General features: G+C 48.8%; 1 protein-coding gene across 1 annotated transcript in view; it reads right to left on the bottom strand.

Annotated features, from left to right (window-relative positions):
• Positions 1-9868: 9868 nt before the first annotated feature.
• The window catches only part of trpc6a (transient receptor potential cation channel, subfamily C, member 6a), a 54544-nt gene continuing 45564 nt past the window's right edge, over positions 9869-18848 (bottom strand). Inside the window, exons 12-17 of the mRNA XM_021617324.3 lie at positions 17523-17634; positions 17014-17209; positions 16226-16417; positions 12242-12298; positions 10393-10468; positions 9869-10283 (exon numbers count right to left, since the gene is read on the bottom strand). Of these exons, the coding sequence (XP_021472999.1) occupies positions 10135-10283; positions 10393-10468; positions 12242-12298; positions 16226-16417; positions 17014-17209; positions 17523-17634 (782 nt within the window). The 3' untranslated portion in view covers positions 9869-10134. The remainder of the gene's footprint in view (positions 10284-10392; positions 10469-12241; positions 12299-16225; positions 16418-17013; positions 17210-17522; positions 17635-18848) is intronic.

The raw sequence follows: 18848 nt of genomic DNA, 5'->3' as shown, positions 1-18848 counted from the left end.
GCCTGCTACTGGTGCTATCCACAGTACTACAACTGGTGCTATCCATAGTCCTGCACTGCTACTGGAGCTATCCACAGTCCTGCACCGCTACTGGTGCTATCCACAGTCCTGCACCGCTACTGGTGCTATCCACAGTCCTGCTGCTGGTGCTATCCACAGTACCGCTACTGGTGCTATCCACAGTACCACTACTGGTGCTATCCACAGTACCGCTACTGGTGCTATCCACAGTCCTGCTACTGGTGCTATCGACAGTCCTGCTACTGATGCTATCCACAGTACTGCTACTAGTGCTATCCACAGTCCTGCACCGCTACTGGTGCTATCCACAGTATTGCTACTTGTGCTATCCACAGTCCTGTCTGCAACTGGTGCTATCCACAGTCCTGCTTGCTACTGGTGCTATCAACAGTCCTACACCCCTACTGGTGCAATCAACAGTCCTACACTGCTACTAGGTGCTATCCACAGTCCTGCAACTGGTGCTATCCATAGTCCTGCACTGCTACTGGAGCTATCCACAGTCCTGCACCGCTACTGGTGCTATCCACAGTCCTGCACCGCTACTGGTGCTATCCACAGTCCTGCTACTGGTGCTATCCACAGTACCGCTACTGGTGCTATCCACAATCCTGCTACTGGTGCTATCCACAGTCCTGCTACTGGTGCTATCCACAGTCCTGCTACTGGTGCTATCCACAGTCCTGCTACTGATGCTATCCACAGTACTGCTACTAGTGCTATCCACAGTCCTGCACCGCTACTGGTGCTATCACAGTATTGCTACTTGTGCTATCCACAGTCCTGTCTGCAACTGGTGCTATCCACAGTCCTGCTTGCTACTGGTGCTATCCACAGTCCTGCCTGCTACTGGTGCTATCCACAGTCTTGCACCGCTACTGGTGCTATCCACAGTCCTACTACTGGTGCAATCCACAGTCCTGCTACTGGTGCAATCCACAGTCCTGCTACTGGTGCAATCCACAGTCCTGCTACTGGTGCTATCCACAGTCCTGCTACTGATGCTATCCACAGTCCTGCTACTAGTGCTATCCACAGTCCTGCACCGCTACTGGTGCTATCCACAGTATTGCTACTTGTGCTATCCACAGTCCTGTCTGCAACTGGTGCTATCTACAGTCCTGCCTGCTACTGGTGCTATCAACAGTCCTACACTGCTACTGGTGCTATCAACAGTCCTACACTGCTACTGGTGCAATCAACAGTCCTACACTGCTACTAGTGCTATCCACAGTCCTGCCTGCTACTGGTGCTATCCACAGTCCTGCCTGCTACTGGTGCTATCCACAGTCTTGCACCGCTACTGGTGCTATCCACAGTCCTACTACTGGTGTTATCCACAGTCTTGCTACTGGTGCTATCCACAGTCCTGCTACTGGTGCTATCGACAGTCCTACACCGCTACTGGTGCTATCCACAGTCCTGCTACTGGTGCTATCGCAGTCCTGCTACTGGTGTTATCCGCAGTCCTGCACCGCTACTGGTGCTATCAGCAGTCCTGCACTGATACTGGTGCATTCCCCAGTCCTGCTACTGGTGCTATCCTCAGTCCAGCTACTGGTGCTATCCACAGTCCTGTCTGCTACTGGTGCTATCCACAGTACTGCTACTAGTGCTATCCACAGTCCTGCACCGCTACTGGTGCTATCCACAGTACTGCTACTTGTGCTATCCACAGTCCTGTCTGCAACTGGTGCTATCCATAGTCATGCACCGCTACTGGTGCTATCCACAGTCCTGCACCGCTACTGGTGCTATCCACAGTCCAGCTACTGGTGCTATCCACAGTCCTGCTACTGGTGCTATCCACAGTACTGCTACTTGTGCTATCCACAGTCCTGTCTGCAACTGGAACTATCCATAGTCTTGTACCGCTGCTGGTGCTATCCACAGTCCTGCACCGCTACTGGTGCTATCCACAGTCCTGCTACTGGTGCTATCAACAGTCCTGCTACTGGTGCTATCCATAGTCCTGCACCGCTACTGGTGCTATCCGCAGTCCTGCACCGCTACTGGTGCTATCCGCAGTCCTGCAACGCTACTGGTGCTATCCACAGTCCTGCTACTGGTGCTATCCATATTCCTGCACCGCTACTGGTGCTATCCGCAGTCCTGCACCGCTACTGGTGCTATCCGCAGTCCTGCACCGCTACTGGTGCTATCCGCAGTCCTGCACCGCTACTGGTGCTATCCGCAGTCCTGCTACTGGTGCTATCCTCAGTCCAGCTACTTGTGCTATCCACAGTCCTGCCTGCTACTGGTGCTATCCACAGTACTGCTACTAGTGCTATCCAAAGTCCTGCACCGCTACTGGTGCTATCCACAGTACTGCTACTTGTGCTATCCACAGTCCTGTCTGCAACTGGTGCTATCCATAGTCATGCACCGCTACTGGTGCGATCCACAGTCCTGCCTGCTACTGGTGCTATCCACAGTCCTGCCTGCTGCTGGTGCTATCAACAGTCCTGCCTGCTACTGGTGCTATCAACAGTCCTGCACCGCTACTGGTGCTATCCACAGTCCTGCTACTGGTGCTATCGACAGTCCTACACCGCTACTGGTGCTATCCACAGTCCTACACCGCTACTGGTGCTATCCACAGTCCTACACCGCTACTGGTGCTATCCACAGTCCTACTACTGGTGCTATCCACAGTCCTGCTACTGGTGCTATCCACAGTCCAGCTACTGGTGCTATCCACAGTCCAGCTACTGGTGCTATCCTCAGTCCTGCACTGATACTGGTGCTATCCACAGTCCTGCACTGATACTGGTGCTATCCACAGTCCTGCTACTGTTGCTATCCACAGTCCTGCTACTGGTGCTATCCACAGTCCTGCACCGCTACTGGTGCTATCCACAGTCCTGCTACTGGTGCTATCCACAGTCCTGCTACTGGTGCTATCCACAGTCCTGCACCGCTACTGGTGCTATCCACAGTCCTGCTACTGGTGCTATCCACAGTCCTGCTACTGGTGCTATCCTCAGTCCTGCTACTGGTGCTATCCTCAGTCCTGCTACTGGTGCTATCCACAGTCCTGCTACTGGTGCTAACCACAGTCCTGCTACTGGTGCTATGCACAGTCCTACACCGCTACTGGTGCTATCCACAGTCCTGCTACTGGTGCTATCCACAGTCCTGCCTGCTACTGGTGCTATCCACAGTCCTGCACCGCTACTGGTGCTATCCACAGTCCTGCTACTGGTGCTATCCACAGTCCCGGTACTGGTGCTATCCACAGTCCTGCTACTGGTGCTATCCACAGTCCAGCACCGCTACTGGTGCTATCCACAGTCCTGCTACTGGTTCTATCCGCAGTCCTGCACCGCTACTGGTGCTATCCTCAGTCCTGCTACTGGTGCTATCCACAGTCCTGCACCACTACTGGTGCTATCCACAGTCCTGCACCGCTACTGGTGCTCTCCACAGTCCCGCTACTGGTGCTCTCCACAGTCCTGCTACTGGTGCTATCCACAGTCCTGCTACTGGTGCTATCCACAGACCTGCCTGCTACTGGTGCTATCCACAGACCTGCCTGCTACTGGTGCTATCCACAGTCCTGCCTGCTACTGGTGCTATCCACAGTCCTGCCTGCTACTGGTGCTATCCACAGTCCTGCCTGCTACTGGTGCTATCCACAGTCCTGCCTGCTACTGGTGCTATCCACAGTCCTGCCTGCTACTGGTGCTATCAGCAGTCCTGCACCGCTACTGGTGCTTCCCATGTCCTAATACTGGTGCTATCCACAGTCCAGCACCTCTACTGGTGCTATCCACAGTCCTGCACCGCTACTGGTGCAATCCACAGTCCTGCACCGCTACTGGTACTAGCCGCAGTCCTGCACAGCTACTGGTGCTATCCACAGTCCTGCTACTGGTGCTATCCGCAGTCCTGCTCCGCTACTGGTGCTATCCACAGTCCTGCTACTGGTGCTATCCACAGTCCTGCACTGCTACTGGTGCTATCCTCAGTCCTGCTACTGGTGTTATCCACAGTCCTGCTACTGGTGCTATCCGCAGTCCTGCACCGCTACTGGTGCTATCCGCAGTCCTGCACCGCTACTGGTGCTATCCGCAGTCCTGCACCGCTACTGGTGCTATCCGCAGTCCTGCACCGCTACTATCCACAGTCCTGCTACTGGTGCTATCCACAGTCCTGCACTGCTACTGGTGCTATCCACAATTCTGCTACTGGTGCTATCCTCAGTCCTGCTACTGGTGCTATCCACAGTCCTGCTACTGGTGCTATCCACAGTCCTGCTACTGGTGCTATCAGCAGTCCTGCACCGCTACTGGTGCTTGTTCACAGTCCTGCTACTGGTGCTATCCGCAGTCCTGCTACTGGTGCTATCCGCAGTCCTGCACCGCTACTGGTGCTATCCACAGTCCTGCTACTGGTGCTATCCACAGTCCTGCACTGCTACTGGTGCTATCCACAATTCTTCTACTGGTGCTATCCTCAGTCCTGCTACTGGTGCTATCCACAGTCCTGCTACTGGTGCTATCCACAGTCCTGCTACTGGTGCTATCCACAGTCCTGCTACTGGTGCTATCCGCAGTCCTGCTACTGGTGCTATCCGCAGTCCTGCTACTGGTGCTATCCGCAGTCCTGCTACTGGTGCTATCCGCAGTCCTGCACCGCTACTTGTGCTATCCACAGTCCTGCTACTGGTGCTATCCACAGTCCTGCTACTGGTGCTATCCACAGTCCTGCTACTGGTGCTATCCACAGTCCTGCTACTGGTGCTGTCCACAGTCCTGCTACTGGTGCTATCCACAGTCCTGCTACTGGTGCTATCCACAGTCCTGCACCGCTACTGGTGCTATCCACAGTCCTGCACCGCTACTGGTGCTATCCACAGTCCTGCTATAGGTGCTATCCACAGTCCTGCTACTGGTGCTATCCACAGTCCTGCTACTGGTGCTATCCATAGTCATACTACTGGTGCTATCCATAGTCCTGCTACTGGTGCTATCCACAGTCCTGCTACTGGTGCTATCCACAGTCCTGCTACTGGTGCTATCCGCAGTCCTGCACCGCTACTTGTGCTATCCACAGTCCTGCTACTGGTGCTATCCACAGTCCTGCTACTGGTGCTATCCGCAGTCCTGCACCGCTACTGGTGCTATCCGCAGTCCTGCACCGCTACTGGTGCTATCCGCAGTCCTGCACCGCTACTGGTGCTATCCGCAGTCCTGCACCGCTACTATCCACAGTCCTGCTACTGGTGCTATCCACAGTCCTGCACTGCTACTGGTGCTATCCACAATTCTGCTACTGGTGCTATCCTCAGTCCTGCTACTGGTGCTATCCACAGTCCTGCTACTGGTGCTATCCACAGTCCTGCTACTGGTGCTATCAGCAGTCCTGCACCGCTACTGGTGCTTGTTCACAGTCCTGCTACTGGTGCTATCCGCAGTCCTGCTACTGGTGCTATCTGCAGTCCTGCACCGCTACTGGTGCTATCCACAGTCCTGCTACTGGTGCTATCCACAGTCCTGCACTGCTACTGGTGCTATCCACAATTCTTCTACTGGTGCTATCCTCAGTCCTGCTACTGGTGCTATCCACAGTCCTGCTACTGGTGCTATCCACAGTCCTGCTACTGGTGCTATCCACAGTCCTGCTACTGGTGCTATCCGCAGTCCTGCTACTGGTGCTATCCGCAGTCCTGCTACTGGTGCTATCCGCAGTCCTGCTACTGGTGCTATCCGCAGTCCTGCACCGCTACTTGTGCTATCCACAGTCCTGCTACTGGTGCTATCCACAGTCCTGCTACTGGTGCTATCCACAGTCCTGCTACTGGTGCTATCCACAGTCCTGCTACTGGTGCTATCCACAGTCCTGCTACTGGTGCTGTCCACAGTCCTGCTACTGGTGCTATCCACAGTCCTGCTACTGGTGCTATCCACAGTCCTGCACCGCTACTGGTGCTATCCACAGTCCTGCACCGCTACTGGTGCTATCCACAGTCCTGCTATAGGTGCTATCCACAGTCCTGCTACTGGTGCTATCCACAGTCCTGCTACTGGTGCTATCCATAGTCATACTACTGGTGCTATCCATAGTCCTGCTACTGGTGCTATCCACAGTCCTGCTACTGGTGCTATCCACAGTCCTGCTACTGGTGCTATCCACAGTCCTGCACCGCTACTGGTGCTATCCACAGTCCTGCTACTGGTGCTATCCACAGTCCTGCTACTGGTGCTATCCTCAGTCCTGCTACTGGTGCTATCCTCAGTCCTGCTACTGGTGCTATCCACAGTCCTGCTACTGGTGCTAACCACAGTCCTGCTACTGGTGCTATGCACAGTCCTACACCGCTACTGGTGCTATCCACAGTCCTGCTACTGGTGCTATCCACAGTCCTGCCTGCTACTGGTGCTATCCACAGTCCTGCACCGCTACTGGTGCTATCCACAGTCCTGCTACTGGTGCTATCCACAGTCCCGGTACTGGTGCTATCCACAGTCCCGGTACTGGTGCTATCCACAGTCCAGCACCGCTACTGGTGCTATCCACAGTCCTGCTACTGGTTCTATCCGCAGTCCTGCACCGCTACTGGTGCTATCCTCAGTCCTGCTACTGGTGCTATCCACAGTCCTGCACCACTACTGGTGCTATCCACAGTCCTGCACCGCTACTGGTGCTCTCCACAGTCCTGCTACTGGTGCTATCCACAGTCCTGCTACTGGTGCTATCCACAGTCCTGCTACTGGTGCTATCCACAGACCTGCCTGCTACTGGTGCTATCCACAGACCTGCCTGCTACTGGTGCTATCCACAGTCCTGCCTGCTACTGGTGCTATCCACAGTCCTGCCTGCTACTGGTGCTATCCACAGTCCTGCCTGCTACTGGTGCTATCCACAGTCCTGCCTGCTACTGGTGCTATCCACAGTCCTGCCTGCTACTGGTGCTATCAGCAGTCCTGCACCGCTACTGGTGCTTCCCATGTCCTAATACTGGTGCTATCCACAGTCCAGCACCGCTACTGGTGCTATCCACAGTCCTGCACCGCTACTGGTGCAATCCACAGTCCTGCACCGCTACTGGTACTAGCCGCAGTCCTGCACAGCTACTGGTGCTATCCACAGTCCTGCTACTGGTGCTATCCGCAGTCCTGCTCCGCTACTGGTGCTATCCACAGTCCTGCTACTGGTGCTATCCACAGTCCTGCACTGCTACTGGTGCTATCCTCAGTCCTGCTACTGGTGTTATCCACAGTCCTGCTACTGGTGCTATCCGCAGTCCTGCACCGCTACTGGTGCTATCCGCAGTCCTGCACCGCTACTATCCACAGTCCTGCTACTGGTGCTATCCACAGTCCTGCACTGCTACTGGTGCTATCCACAATTCTGCTACTGGTGCTATCCTCAGTCCTGCTACTGGTGCTATCCACAGTCCTGCTACTGGTGCTATCCACAGTCCTGCTACTGGTGCTATCAGCAGTCCTGCACCGCTACTGGTGCTTGTTCACAGTCCTGCTACTGGTGCTATCCGCAGTCCTGCTACTGGTGCTATTCGCAGTCCTGCTACTGGTGCTATCCGCAGTCCTGCTACTGGTGCTATCTGCAGTCCTGCACCGCTACTTGTGCTATCCACAGTCCTGCTACTGGTGCTATCCACAGTCCTGCTACTGGTGCTATCCACAGTCCTGCTACTGGTGCTATCCAGAGTCCTGCTACTGGTGCTATCCACAGTCCTGCACCGCTACTGGTGCTATCCACAGTCCTGCACCGCTACTGGTGCTATCCGCAGTCCTGCACCGCTACTGGTGCTATCCGCAGTCCTGCACCGCTACTGGTGCTATCCACAGTCCTGCTACTGGTGCTATCCGCAGTCCTGCACCGCTACTGGTGCTATCCACAGTCCTGCTACTGGTGCTATCCACAGTCCTGCACTGCTACTGGTGCTATCCACAATTCTTCTACTGGTGCTATCCTCAGTCCTGCTACTGGTGCTATCCACAGTCCTGCTACTGGTGCTATCCACAGTCCTGCTACTGGTGCTATCCACAGTCCTGCTACTGGTGCTATCCACAGTCCTGCTACTGGTGCTATCCACAGTCCTGCCTGCTACTGGTGCTATCCGCAGTCCTGCACCGCTACTTGTGCTATCCACAGTCCTGCTACTGGTGCTATCCACAGTCCTGCTACTGGTGCTATCCACAGTCCTGCTACTGGTGCTATCCACAGTCCTGCTACTGGTGCTATCCACAGTCCTGCTACTGGTGCTGTCCACAGTCCTGCTACTGGTGCTATCCACAGTCCTGCTACTGGTGCTATCCACAGTCCTGCACCGCTACTGGTGCTATCCACAGTCCTGCACCGCTACTGGTGCTATCCACAGTCCTGCTACTGGTGCTATCCGCAGTCCTGCACCGCTACTGGTGCTATCCACAGTCCTGCTACTGGTGCTATCCACAGTCCTGCACTGCTACTGGTGCTATCCACAATTCTTCTACTGGTGCTATCCTCAGTCCTGCTACTGGTGCTATCCACAGTCCTGCTATAGGTGCTATCCACAGTCCTGCTACTGGTGCTATCCACAGTCCTGCTACTGGTGCTATCCATAGTCATACTACTGGTGCTATCCACAGTCCTGCTACTGGTGCTATCCACAGTCCTGCTACTGGTGCTATCCACAGTCCTGCTACTGGTGCTATCCATAGTCATACTACTGGTGCTATCCATAGTCCTGCTACTGGTGCTATCCACAGTCCTGCTATCAGCAGTCCTGCATCGCTACTGGTGCTATCCACAGTCCTGCTACTGGTGCTATCCACAGGCTTGCTACTGGTGCTATCCACAGTCCTGCTACTGGTGCTATCCACAGTCCTGCTACTGGTGCTATCCACAGGCTTGCTACTGGTGCTATCCACAGTCCTGCTACTGGTGCTATCCACAGTCCTGCTACTGGTGCTATCCACAGTCCTACTACTGGTGCTATCAGCCTCTTTTTCAAGACTCTTTCGATGAGCTTAAGACAACATGTGTCCAGCCACAGTCTGACAAGCTGATGTTGCATGGATAATTCCCACTTCACGGATATGGAGGGGGCGGGGGATTTTCTTCATGCCTCCGGTGGATGAGAAGCTAGCTGGCTACCTAGACCCGTTGGCTAACAAAGGGATGACTAACCCCAATATGTCGCTCCCTAATAAGCAATTTCAGGACGCAGCTGGACAAGGTGTACTGGGCCCAGGGGGTGGCGTACTGATCAGTAGAGGGCAGGAACTCCCCATAGCTGTGTTGTACCTGGTTTCCCTCTCTCAGGGAACAGAAGATACAGTAATGAGTATATGTTCTGCTGAGTCCAGGTGGTACTTGGCAAGAAGGACATCAATGCAGCAGCTGAAACCAGTTTCTTAAAACTTGTGTGTTATTGTGTGTTGTGTGTGTTACTCTGTATGGTGTGTGTGTTACTCTGTGTGGTGTGTGTGTTACTCTGTGTGGTGTGTGTGTTACTCTGTGTGGTGTGTGTGTTACTCTGTGTGGTGTGTGTTACTCTGTGTGGTGTGTGTGTTACTCTGTGTGGTGTGTGTGTTACTCTGTGTGGTGTGTGTGTTACACTGTGTGGTGTGTGTGTTACTCTGTGTGGTGTGTGTGTTACTGTGTGGTGTGTGTGTGTTATTGTGTGTGTTCCTCTGTGTTGTGTGTGTGTTCCTCTGTGTGGTGTGTGTGTTATTGTGTGTGTTCCTCTGTGTGTGTGTGTTCCTCTGTGTGGTGTGTGTGTTATTGTGTGTGTTCCTCTGTGTGGTGTGTTCCTCTGTGTGGTGTGTGTGTTATTGTGTATGTTCCTCTGTGTGGTGTGTGTGTGTGTGTTATTGTGTGTGTTCCTCTGTTATTGTGTGTGTTCCTCTGTGTGGTGTGTGTGTTATTGTGTGTGTTCCTCAGTGTGGTGTGTGTGGTGTGTTCCTCTGTGTGGTGTGTGTTATTGTGTGTGTTCCTCTGTGTGGTGTGTGTGTTATTGTGTGTGTTCCTCAGTGTGGTGTGTTCCTCTGTGTGGTGTGTGTTATTGTGTGTGTTCCTCTGTGTGGTGTGTGTGTTATTGTGTGTGTTCCTCAGTGTGGTGTGTTCCTCTGTGTGGTGTGTTCCTCTGTGTGGTGTGTGTTATTGTGTGTGTTCCTCTGTGTGGTGTGTGTTGTAAGTCTCTCTCAGCCTCCCCAGAAGCTCCTGCAGCTCCTCCATGTTGTGATTCTTGTCCTCCAGCAGCTCATAACGCAGACTGGAGATATCCTGCTTAATCTCTTTCAGCTCACCTACACACACACACACACATACACACACACACAGACCACACAGTTCGCGTTGAGTAAAGTTTCAAAACTACTCGGCATTTCTTATGACTGAAGTGTGTGTGTCAGTCACCTTCGTTGATCTCGTCATTTTCTTTGTCCGTCTGGGCTTTGATGATGTAACGTTTTATAAGGCGCTTCATGATCTTCTGCAAAATACACACACACAAACTGAACAGATAAACTTACAAAATATACATTCATTATTGTAACCTGGTATTGTGAGTGAGTGAGTGGCGATTCCTCAGAGGAAGGGGAGGACCATCCTTTTCAGTGATTTTCATAAAAATGCAAATAGTGAAACATATATATAATATACTAAATACTGCATATTCACGTCACCAAATAATTTATTAAAACACACTGTTTTGCAAAGAAGGTCTACAGTAGCCTCAACAGCACTCTGTAGGGTAGCACCATGGTGTAGCCAGAGGACAGCTTAGCTTCCATCCTTCTCTGGGTACATTGACCACAATACAAAACCTAGGAGGCTCATTGTTATCACCCCCCTTCCATAATTATGACAACTTCCGGAAGACGTCCTCTAACTTATCAGAGCTTTTGCAGCATGAACTGACATGTTGTCCACCCGATCAAAGGATCAGAGAATGAATCTCGTACTGAAAGTATAAGCTACAGCTAGCTAGCACTGCAGTGCATAAAATGTGGTGAGTAGTTGACTCAAAGCGAGAGAAAGGAAGTTTAACAGTTTTGAACATATACATTTCTTAAAAAATGATTGAGAGGCAAGAGAAAGGGAGAGAGAGCTAGCTATATTTCGTAGTATTTTTTTCTCTCACTTTTACTTAGTTAGCTACTTTATCTAGCTAGCTTGTTTAGCCTAATCAAAAACCCAGCTCAAAACAGAGAGGAATGTTACGTTAGCTAACTGGCTATGGCTTATCCAACACTGGAACTCTTAAGTCACGGTAAGCTTTTGGTTGTATTAATTTATTGCCACCAGGGCACTCCGGTGTAACTGCTAAAATGCTTGCTGACTGTACTGCATGATTGTAGCAAGTTTACTAGTGCATTAGTTATGTTAGCTATGTTGACTATGACGTTAGATAATATGGTGACAACAATGTAGGCTGTGTGTAGCATTTAGAGGGTATGATATGAAGCTTTGGCTTGGAATGGTTTTTTCACCTGGTCACATACAGCTGATGTGTTGTGCACTGAAGTCCACAAGCGAAGGCAAAAGGTGAGAGGAGGAGACCAAGTAGATCAGAGAAGGAATTACAACGTGAAAAGTGATAATGCTGTTTGTATGTGGCTGCTACGAAATGAACTGTGTTTGTGTGTGATTAGGGGTGTATTCATTCTGCATATTCTGTTGAAAAAAATTTCTTAAACGGAATGAAATGGGGATAAACATAGCTGAATTGGTCCAATAGAATCTCTCATTTGCAACTGTTGTACTAATGCTTGCATCTTAGATGGGGCGGCAGGTAGCCTAGTGGTTAGAGAGTTGGGCCAGTAACTGAAAGGTGGCTAGATTGAATTCCCGAGCTGTCGTTCTGCCCCTGAACAAGGCAGTTAACCCACTGTTCCTAGGCCGTCATTCTAAAAAATAATTTGTTCTTAACTGACTTGCCTAGTTAATTAAAGGTTAAATAAAAAAATATATATATTATCAGCTAGATGCAGACAAGATGATATTGAATATGTTACTGTCTGTGAGCTTGATTGTTAAGAATTCTCTTGACCTGTGAACCTACATTGTAAACTTTCATTCATAGGTTAGGTTCTATCAACGTCATGATAGGTTTAGGGAAAATTACAGTATCATGTAGTAGCCTAAACCTATCGTTGTTACATTGAGCTTTGTCCATGGAATATGAATGACAGTCATCCAATATGCTGTAATATAAATAAGGCCATGCTCATTAAAATAATAAAATAATCCTGGTGTATGTTACCTGGTATCTGGTGGGTCTCGGAGAGTTGCTGTATCCTGAAGCTTTACTGTCTCCCAGCTGGAACACACAGAGACACAGTATTAAATACTTACAATACTATTACAATTGCTATATTAATACTGTTTACATACCTATATAAATACGTATTACCGTTAACACTTTACAGTAAGTTTTATAATTACGTTATTAATGGTTATTTAATCATTTGTAAATGCATTATAAACCAGTGAAAAGCAGGTTACAACGCATTGGTCAAAATAGTGTGATCGGCAGTCAGTGCTTGCCTCCAGTTAACCATTTATAAATGCACTTACAAATGTAATAATAGGAACCCTTATGTATTATCATGCAACCTTATTTTCTATAGTTGCACAGTTGAACGTTATCTTTTCACATTTGGGTGTGGTGCATTGTTGCTCTGCCCCAGGAAAATAAATGGTTGGTTTTTAGACCAGTGGTCAACTCCTATGATGTGTTTTGCCCCACGTTTGAAACCCTGATGATGATGATGAATTGGTGCGCTTTGTCCCAGTCTAATACCCTCATAAACCATGTATTATAATCATTACCCTTTACTACAGCCTTTGTTGATGAGCCTATGGTGTTTTCTATTGCATCAAACACTTGTTACTTTCATGTGCAAACGTAGAAGAAACAAAATTTCAGGGTCAATGTTTAATTTTCTATTGTACCATTCACTTAAATATTTTGACCTTTTATGCTGTAATCAACTAAAGTAACCTATTTTGTTTTAGCCAATTAGAAGCCTTGCTAAGCCATCATTGTTTCAATAATTAGCCTAGCTTCTTCAGAGGAAGAGTTGGAGAGGACAGCTTTGTTCCAAGATGACCTGAGGACTTTTTTTGTGACCTGGACTTCTCTTCTGTTGCACGCAGGGCAATTTCCTTCCTCTGGGCCAGCAGCCTTGCGAGGGTTAATACATTTAAATGTTTTTCTCACATTCTCTCACATGGAGAAGGAAGGAGGGGGGAGGCGCAGTCCTTGTTAGTGGGGCGCGACGGAGGCACTGTATCCTCAAAGCGGGCAAAGAAGGTGTCTGGAGGCGTGATGTTGGTGCCTGTGACGTGGCTTTTTTTTGTAGTCCATTATTTCCTGTAGACTCTGCCACATACGTCTCGTGTCTGAGCCGTTGAATTGCGTCTCCACCTTGTCCCTGTACTGGCATTTCGCTTGTTTGATTGCCTTGCGGAGGGAATAACTACACTGTTTATATTCAGCCATATTCCTGGACATCTTTCCATTGTTAAATGCGGTGGTTCATGCTTTCAGTTTTGCACAAATTCCGCCACCCGTTCACAGTTCCTGGTTAGGGTAGGTTTTAATAGTCACAGTACAACATCTCCAATGTACTTCTTTCTAAAATCACTCACAAGTCAGCGTATAGGACGATGCTGTTCTCTGAGGATGATCGCAACATATTCCAGTACGTGTGATCAAAACAATCTTGAAGCGTGGCTTCCGATTGGTCAGACCAGCGTTGAATGGGTTCTCATCACTGGTACATCCTGTTTGAGTTTCTGCCTATAAGACGGTAGGAGCAAGATGGCGTCGTGGTCGGATATGCTGAAGGGAGGGTGGGGGATGGCTTTGTATGCATCGCAAAAGTTAGAGTAGCAGTGGTCGAGTGTATTACCCCTGCGCGTAGTGCAATAAAGAAGCTGATAGAATTTAGGTAGCCTTGTTCTCAAATTTTCTTGTTAAAATCCCCAGCTACGAGTCCAGTGAAGTTCCTTGAGGGCCGTCTTGGTGTCTGCTTGAGGGGGAATGTACACCGCTGTGACAACAACTGATGAGAATTCTCTTGGTAGGTAAAATGGCCTGCATTTGATTGTAAGGAATTCTAGGTCGGGTGAGCAAAAAGACTTGAGTTCCTGTATGTTATGATTACACCATGAGTCGTTAATCATGAAGCATACACCCCCGCCCTTCCTCTTCCAAGAGAAGTGTTTATCTCTGTCGGCGCGATGCATGGAGAAGCCCGGTGGCTGAAACGATTCCAACAACATACCCCGAGAGAGTCATGTTTCCATGAAACAGAGAATGCTACAATCTCTTAGTTCTCTCTGGAATGCATCCCTTGCTCGAATTTCGTACTGTATACAGCTGTGGCCAAACGTTTTAAGAATGACACAAATATTACTTTCCACAAAGTTTGCTGCTTCAGTGTCTTTAGATATTTTTGTCAGATGTTACTATGGAATACTGAAGTATAAGCATTTCATAAGTGTCAAAGGCTTTTATTGACAATTAAATGAAGTTGATGCAAAGAGTCAATATTTGCAGTGTTGACCCTTCTTTTTCAAGACCTCTGCAATCTGCCCTGGCATGCTGTCAATTAACTTCTGGGCCACATCCTGACTGATGGCAGCCCATTCTTGCATAATCAATGCTTGGAGTTTGTCAGAATTTGTGGGTTTTTGTTTGTCCACCTGCACTTTGAGGATTGACCACAAATTCTCAATGGGATTAAGGTCTGGGGAGTTTCCTGGCCATGGACCCAAAATATCTATGTTTTGTTCCCCGAGCCACTTAGTTATCACTTTTGCCTTATGGCAAGGTGCTCCATCATGCTGGAAAAGGCATTGTTCATCACCAAACTGTTCCTGGATGGTTGGGAGAAGTTGCTCTCAGAGGATGTATTGGTACCATTCTTTATTCATGGCTGTGTTCTTAGGCAAAATTGTCAGTGAGCCCACTCCCTTGGCTGAGAAGCAACCCCACACAAGAATGGTCTCAGGATGCTTTACTGTTGGCATGACACAGGACTGATGGCAGTGCTCACCTTGTCTTCTCCGGACAAGCTTTTTTCTGGATGCCCCAAACAATCGGAAAGGGGATTCATCAGATAAAATTACTTTACCCCAGTCCTCAGCAGTCCAATCCCTGTACCTTTTGACCAGGCCATCCTCCAAAAGTCTTCGCCTCACTGTGCATGCAGATGCACTCACACCTGACTGCTGCCATTCCTGAGCAAGCTCTGTACTGGTGGTGCCCCGATCCCACAGCTAAATCAACTTTAGGAGACGGTCCTGGCACTTGCTGGACTTTCTTGGGCGTCCTGAAGCCTTCTTCACAACAATTGAACCGCTCTCCTTGAAGATCTTGATGATCCGATAAATGGTTCATTTAGGTGCAATCTTACTGGCAGCAATATCCTTGCCCGTGAAGCCCTTTTTGTGCAAAGCAATGATGACGGCATGTGTTTCCTTGCAGGTAACCATGGTTGACAGAGGAAGAACAATTATTCCAAGCACCACCCTCCTTTTGAAGCTTCCAGTCTGTTATTCGAACTCAATAAGCACGACAGAGTGATCTCCAGCCTTGTCCTCGTCAACACTCACACCTGTGTTAATGAGAGAATCACTGACATGATGTCAGCTGGTCCTTTTGTGGCAGGGCTGAAATGCAGTGGACATGTTTTGGGGGGTTTCAGTTCATTTGCATGGCAAAAAGGGACTTTGCAATTAATTGCAATTCATCTGATCACTCTTCATAACATTCTGGAGTATATGCAAATTGCCATCATACAAACTGAGGCAGCAGACTGCAGTTTCCTAAGAATTCGAACCGTCTCTGTCGGCGTCATCTTACACTACGTCTACCATAACTAGAGGCAGATACAGGACCAAGGTCTACCATGGTTCATAACTAGAGGCAGATAAAGGACCAAGACCTACCATGGTTCATAACTACAGACAGATACAGGACCAAGGTCTACCATAACTAGAGGCAGATACAGAACCAATGTCTACCATGGTTCATAACTAGAGGCAGATACAGATCCAAGGTCTACCATGGTCCATAACTAGAGGCTGAAACAGGACCTACGTCTACCATGGTTCATAACTACAGGCTGATACAGAGCCTAAGTCTACCATAACTAGAGGCTGATACAGGACCATCGTCTACCATAACTAGAGGCTGATACAGTGGATGAACAAAGAGGTGTGTTTGTGTGTGTACCTGGTTGAGCTGCGCTCCGTCAGGTGGCTGTGTGTGGCTGTGTAGCAGCAGCTCTCTAACAGCAGTGGCCAGCCCCAACATTGCTTTAGGACTAGGAACCAGGTTAAATGGGACGGGCAGGGTCCTGCCTTCCTCAAAGTAGGAGAACCACAGCTTGGCACGGGCAAACTTCCACTCCACATCAGCATCATCCTGTAAACAGGTAGAGAGAGAGAGAGAGAGAGAGAGAAGGAAGGAGAGAGAGAGCGAGAAGGAAGGTAAGAGAATGAAAGAGAGTGAGAGGAGAGAATGGGGAGAGAGAGAGAAGAAGAGAGGACAGAGAGAGGGAGAGAAGAACAGAAGAGAGAGAGAGAAGAACAGAGAAGAAGGAAGGAGAGATTATTAAACAGGTTTAGGAGAGTCTGACTGATGAGACCTTACAATGCCAGGGCCTTGATCCTGTGTGTGTCAGGCGTGTTTTTGAGTTTGCGTATGTGTGTGCTTGCATGGGTGTGTTTCAAGTTTTATTTATCGTACGGGATACACATGGTATACATTGTTCAATGAAATGCTTACTTCCGTGTTCCTTCTCAACAATAAGAAATAACAAAAGATAAGAATATGAACACAAAGTAAATGGCTCAGTAGGATAGAATAAACATTTTAACATCAGTATAATACAGGAAGGCACAATTTATGGTCCAATGTTTACACGTTTTGGACAGGGGGATTAGGGGGCAAGTTCTTAAATGTTACAGTATTTACCAATCATATTATGAGTCTGGTAGCATCAGTAGTGGGGTGTGTACCTCTATCTCCTGGAAAGAGCTGTTTATCATTGCGATCAGCATGTTGAGCAGAACGATCACCATGGTAACATTGTAAACACCATACAGCACGTAGCCGATGTTCTCAATGAATTTGTGATCGTTGTTAATGACTACCGACTTCACCTCCGACAGGCCGAAGATCGCCCAAAACAGAGTCTTAAAGCTCTCCTCGAGACTGGAGGGAGGGGAGGGGAGGGGAAATAGAAGGGAGGATGGGGGAGTTATTTGAAGCACCACTGGAAATAAAACATAATTAGAATGAAAATAAAGCCGTATGTAACGGACTGGGTTGAAACCATCTGAGTTAGCCTGCTGAGCTAAAGGCTGCACGGAAGTTGTTACTGTGTGTGAATGTAATGCGTGATAAAGGAGTCGTTCTGCTTGGCCCCCAGGTAGTAGGACTGTGTGTGTGTGAATGTTTTACGTGATAAAGGCATCGTTCTGCTTGGCCCCCAGGTAGTAGGACTGTGTGTGTGTGAATGTTTTACGTGGTAAAGGCATCGTTCTGCTTGGCCCCCAGGTAGTAAGAGTAGAGGTTGAACATTCCGATCATAAACGCCAGGAACACCAGGATAAAGATCACCATGAACTTCAAGATGTCTGCAACACACACACACACACACGGGAGTGGTGAGAAAGTGATATAATCAGGTATATTAACAGAGTGGTTACTGTTGTGTTTGGGTTATGAGATTATCAGGTGGAGTAACAGAGAGGTTATTGTGGTGTTGGGGTTATATATGAGATAATCAGGTAGGGTATCAGAGAGGTTATTGTGGTGTTGGGGTTATACAGTGGGGCAAAAAAGTATTTAGTCAGCCACCAATTGTGCAAGTTCTCCCACTTAAAAATATGAGAGGCCTGTAATTTTCATCATAGGTACAAAATGAGAAAAACATTTTTTTTAATGAATTTATTTGCAAATTATGGTGGACAATTAAGTATTTGGTCAATAACAAAAGTTTATCTCAATACTTTGTTATATACCCTTTTTTGGCAATGACAGAGGTCAAACGTTTTCTGTAAGTCTTCACAAGGTTTTCACACACTGTTGCTGGTATTTTGTCCCATTCCTCCATGCAGATCTGGGAAACACGGACTTTCAACTCCCTCCAAAGATTTTCTATGGGGTTGAGATCTGGAGACTGGCTAGGCCACTCCAGGACCTTGAAATGCTTCTTACGAAGCCACTCCTTCGTTGCCCGGGCGGTGTGTTTGGGATCATTGTCATGCTGAAAGACCCAGCCACGTGTCATCTTCAATGCCCTTGTTGATGGAAGGAGGTTTTCACTCAAAATCTCACGATACATGGCCCCATTCATTCTTTCCTTTACACGGATCAGTCGTCCTGGTCCCTTTGTAGAAAAACAGCCCCAAAGCATGATGTTTCCACCCCCATGCTTCACAGTAGGTATGGTATTCTTTGGATGCAACTCAGCATTCTTTATCCTCCAAACACGACGAGTTGAGTTTTTAGCAAAAAATTATATTTTGGTATCATCTGACCATATGACATTCTCCCAATCTTCTTCTGGATCATCCAAATGCTCTCTAGCAAACTTCAGATGGGCCTGGACATGTACTGGCTTAAGCAGGGGGACACATCTGGCACTGCAGGATTTGAGTCCCTGGTGGCGTAGTGTGTTACTGATGGTAGGCTTTGTTACTTTGGTCCCAGCTCTCTGCAGGTCATTCACTAGGTCCCCCCGTGTGGTTTTGGGATTTTTTCTCACCGTTCTTGTGATCATTTTGACCCCACGGAGTGAGATCTTGCGTGGAGCCCCAGATCGAGGGAGATTATCAGTGGTCTTGTA

The sequence above is a fragment of the Oncorhynchus mykiss genome, chromosome 10 (assembly GCF_057628025.1).
Source record: "Oncorhynchus mykiss isolate SJ-2025 chromosome 10, ASM5762802v1, whole genome shotgun sequence".
In the NCBI taxonomy this organism is placed as follows: domain Eukaryota; kingdom Metazoa; phylum Chordata; class Actinopteri; order Salmoniformes; family Salmonidae; genus Oncorhynchus; species Oncorhynchus mykiss.
The sequence above is the reverse complement of the archived record's forward strand: the minus strand, read 5'-3'. Positions and strand labels throughout refer to the sequence as shown.